The 4,019-nt window shown below is 38.6% G+C and overlaps 1 protein-coding gene across 1 annotated transcript in view; it reads left to right on the top strand.

Annotated features, from left to right (window-relative positions):
- SLC6A4 (solute carrier family 6 (neurotransmitter transporter), member 4) overlaps positions 1-3,014 on the top strand; it is a 12,291-nt gene extending 9,277 nt beyond the window's left edge. Inside the window, exons 12-13 of the mRNA XM_008938261.1 lie at positions 1,767-1,934; positions 2,797-3,014. Of these exons, the coding sequence (XP_008936509.1) occupies positions 1,767-1,934; positions 2,797-2,871 (243 nt within the window). The 3' untranslated portion in view covers positions 2,872-3,014. The remainder of the gene's footprint in view (positions 1-1,766; positions 1,935-2,796) is intronic.
- Positions 3,015-4,019: the final 1,005 nt, after the last annotated feature.

Genomic DNA, 4,019 nt, shown 5'->3' with positions numbered 1-4,019 from the left:
CTGAACAAAGTTACTTTTTGTTGGTTTATATTTATTTTAGCAAGATGAAGCAATAAAAGATGGTGATGAAACATACTGCCTAGGGAGGGAAACCAAGATAAGTAAATATACTGTCTCAGCAACTGCTGACAGCTTTGGACTACTCCACTTAAAATTTATAGCAGTTAATTTCAACCTTTATAAATCTATAATTCAGAATTGGAAATATTGTCCCAGTGTTTGACTTGGCACTATTATTGATAACATTTTAACACAAAGTGTTCATTTCCTGATCCAAAATTAGTTCGTGCTCTCTTTTATTGTTACTAGCTTTAGTGGGAGCAGAGCAGGTCAAGATGGAGTTTATCAAGCACAGAATATAGATTTAAGACCTACAGGGTGAATTCAAAACACTTGTAATGGTCAATGTATAATTAACAGATTTTAATTTTATTACCCCTAGAAAAAGAAGAGAAGGCTATAAATAAAAGTGTGACACCACAAGTGATTTTTTATAGTACTGTCCTCTTTGTGATCCTAAACCAGTAAAATAAACAGAGAGGATTACAGCTCTGGTGATGTGGTTACAGGGCAGAGCTATTTGAATTCTCTATGGAAACTGAACTACACTAAGGAAAGCCCAGTATGTTATTTCTGTATGGAAATTTTGCTGGCAATCCTGATCACCTGATGACAGTCTGGACAAAACAGAGTCAGAGATCCTTCCAAGGATAATCACAAATACTGTTCCTGTGATATTCACTAAAAGCATTTGTTGTTTCACAAGGAATCTTTCACTCAAGCACAGGAAAATGATCTAACAGCATTAATTGAGCTGATGCCAGAATACTATATCCAAACTAGTATTAACATTTGTAAAAGCTACTGAAGAACCTAAATGTTCTTCAAATGTCTAAATTTCTTTCTAATGATCTTCAAATGTCTAAATTTCTTTTGCCTAAACGACTTTCTGTGATAAAAATATCACAGAAAAAAATGTGTAGAAAATACATATAGAAAAATGAGAAAAACAGACTGTATAGCTTCTCATGGAGAAAGCTGATGTGATTACCACAGGTAAGTAGTTTAAGAGTATTTGAAAGAGTCTATAACCCAATAAAGAACAGCATAAAACACCATCACAGTGTCTGCAAGTTAAATTCAGACAAAGCAGAACAGACACTGATCATGATGAAATGCAGGGCAAGTCGCTGAGGGAAACCATACACTTCCCCTTTTGGGTGGCCTACAGTGAAGGTGATGCCTTTCTGGAAGGGATGCTCTACCTGCAATCCAGTTAGAAGTCTCAATACAAGGGTAGCTAGATGAAATTCTGCACACTGGTAGCAATCAGTCTGATTTTGTCCACCTCACATCTTTTTATCCTTTAAATGTACAAGTGTGGTCCTGAATTTTCTCTCTAATGCTTCTGAAGCAAGAAACACCACAATGTATATTTATGGGATGAGCAATCCATATGAGAATTTTTACCCAATTACTTCCAATTTCTGGTTGGGCTGTACTCTAAAGCTCCTGAGCTCTTTCAAATGTCCTGAAGGGAAGTCTGGATATCCAAAAGTGGTCTGAGGGGGTTTTAGTTATGTTTTTTTATTTTAAATCCATACTAGCGTAAGATTTTTTCAGCGTCAACGTGTGTTTGATCCTTCTTGAGTTCCTACTCTTTTTTTTTTTTTTTTTACATTTCAATGCTCTACTGGGACACAGAGTTCCCTGAAGTATGTGCCATCAAAATACACGTATTCATACTTGGCTATTTTCTTCTCCAGTTTGTCACCTGCAGCTTTCTGTCCAACCCTCCTGAACTACGGCTTTTTGACTACCGCTATCCCTACTGGACCACAGTAGTGGGTTACTGCATAGGAACCTCTTCCATCATCTGTATTCCCATCTACATGGTCTACCGCCTGATCATCACTCCAGGAACACTGAAGGAGGTATCCACAATGCTCTGTTGTTTCTATCTGACTGTTAGGAAGGAGGTGATTCCTAGAAAAGTTCTGTGTAGATTTTTTTAGGATCTGATGCCCCAGAACTTGACCACTATTGTTGCTCTGTTCCTAGCCAGCTCGTAGCTAATTGTGTTCTGCCCCTTCTGAGTGACTCACAAATCTCCCCAGGTCTTCCTGAGGCTGATGACATATTCATATAAGATATTAAATCAAGTAATTCTCTTTAAGCTCTGGTGAATTGGTGGCTTTTCCTAGAAATCACTCAAGACACTAGCATGTGAATGAGGCAGTGGAAGATTGGTTCCTTGGCTGTATCTGTAAGAGCAAGTTTCTTTTTTTCGCCCATATTTAATAAAATTTCTTTGCCATGAATCTGTGGCAGCCTGTGATGACATTTTGGGTTTTCTTTTAAGTTCTAAATATCAGTTCAGGAAGAATATGTTCAGTTGGCTCAGGGTATTAGAGTAAATCCTAAATAAGGTCAAACTTTGATTCAAATTATGTGTTACAAATAATTAAAAAAAAATGCTGTGTACTTCTATAGCACATGTTCATAGTGCTGAGGTAACAGAAGCCTTGAAACATTCTTGTGCTGTAGTTCCAAGAGGTATAAGTCAGTCATATTTTTATTATAAATGTCTTTCCAAATAGCTGTCCTGTTATGTATTGCCTGTAAAATTAATTCACATAGTGCTGAGGTAACAGAAGCCTTGACACATTCTTGTGTTGTAGTTCCAAGAGGTATAACTCAGTCATATTTTTATTATAAATCTCTTTCCAAATGGCTGTCCTGTTATGTATTGCCTGTAACATTAATTGGTTTCCAATACTGATTTCTCTCTAACAGCGTATTCTGAAAAGCATTACTCCAGAAACAGCTACAGAAATCCCTTTTGGAGACATCCGCATGAACGCAGTATAAGCTAACCTGTTTTGGGGGGGAGAGAGGGGGAGCACAGAATGTAACTTTCCTCATGCTCTCCCCCCCAAAAGAATTACGTTTCCAGCTGAGACAACACGTGGAAGTTTTCTGTGGAGGCTGCATAGCTGACGATGGGCATTTGGAAGCACGATGCCTCCAACACATTTATCTACTGTGCACTTGTACCAGACTGAACCAAGAACTCATTTGTTCTGGGGACACGAGGCTGGGTGTGTGCACGAGACCAGCACGGCTCCCCACGGGCTGTTGGAAGGTGTGCATGACTGAGTCAGGCACTGCAGTGAGTGGGGCTGGTGTGGAGTCCCCAGTCCGTGGCAGCACTCCCCTGTCTCCCTCCTGTGACCATTCCTCCTGGGCAACGTCATCGTCGCTTCTAAAGTTCCACTGGCTTCAACTACATGGAAAAATACTAAAATATTTCTAATAGCCATACATTACTCAAGTAACACAGGGTTTTATAAACTAGACAAAAAGAACAGTAAATTCCTTAGGATTGTAGTGGAGTAAGACAGAGGAAGAGGAAACAATCCTGAGCAGCACTACACACAGCTCTGCACACATTAGCACACACAGTTGGAAGCATTATCCTCCTTTTCATTTCCTGCAACTTCTAGACAACAGAAGATTCTATCAAATACCACAAAAGCTTTTTTTGTAACGTTGTAGGCTTCACTTTCCTTTAGATCCAATGAAGCCACAAAACCTCACCAGGGGTTACTTGACAACTACCTATGTTCCTAGCATCTACTAGCTTAGACATGAAAACAGTATAGATATTCACAAAGTCTTTGTCCTGCCAGACCTAACACACCTAAAGAAACTATACAACAACGATTTTTTTTGAGTTCTGATGTCAAAAAGTGAAATCTTAAAGATCTGCTTCTCTGCTTTGCTGCTTTCTTAAATTAATTTCACACCTAAAATTCCCTAGAGCCTGTGGCTTTTTTAATTCTTTCCCAGTACAGGACTAAAGTTTAGAATAATCCTTTTGGCTGGCTGTCAAAAGTACACTTAAACTATACAAATCTGCTTTGAAGATTTAATAGCTCACATTCTAATATGAACGCATTTGGGTTTCACCCTGAAGAATAAAAGGAGGGGAAATGTTTTTTTAAGAAGTTGAGCAG

This window comes from Merops nubicus, unplaced genomic scaffold (assembly GCF_000691845.1).
Source record: "Merops nubicus isolate BGI_N331 unplaced genomic scaffold, ASM69184v1 scaffold7964, whole genome shotgun sequence".
NCBI lineage: Eukaryota > Metazoa > Chordata > Aves > Coraciiformes > Meropidae > Merops > Merops nubicus.
The sequence above is the reverse complement of the archived record's forward strand: the minus strand, read 5'-3'. Positions and strand labels throughout refer to the sequence as shown.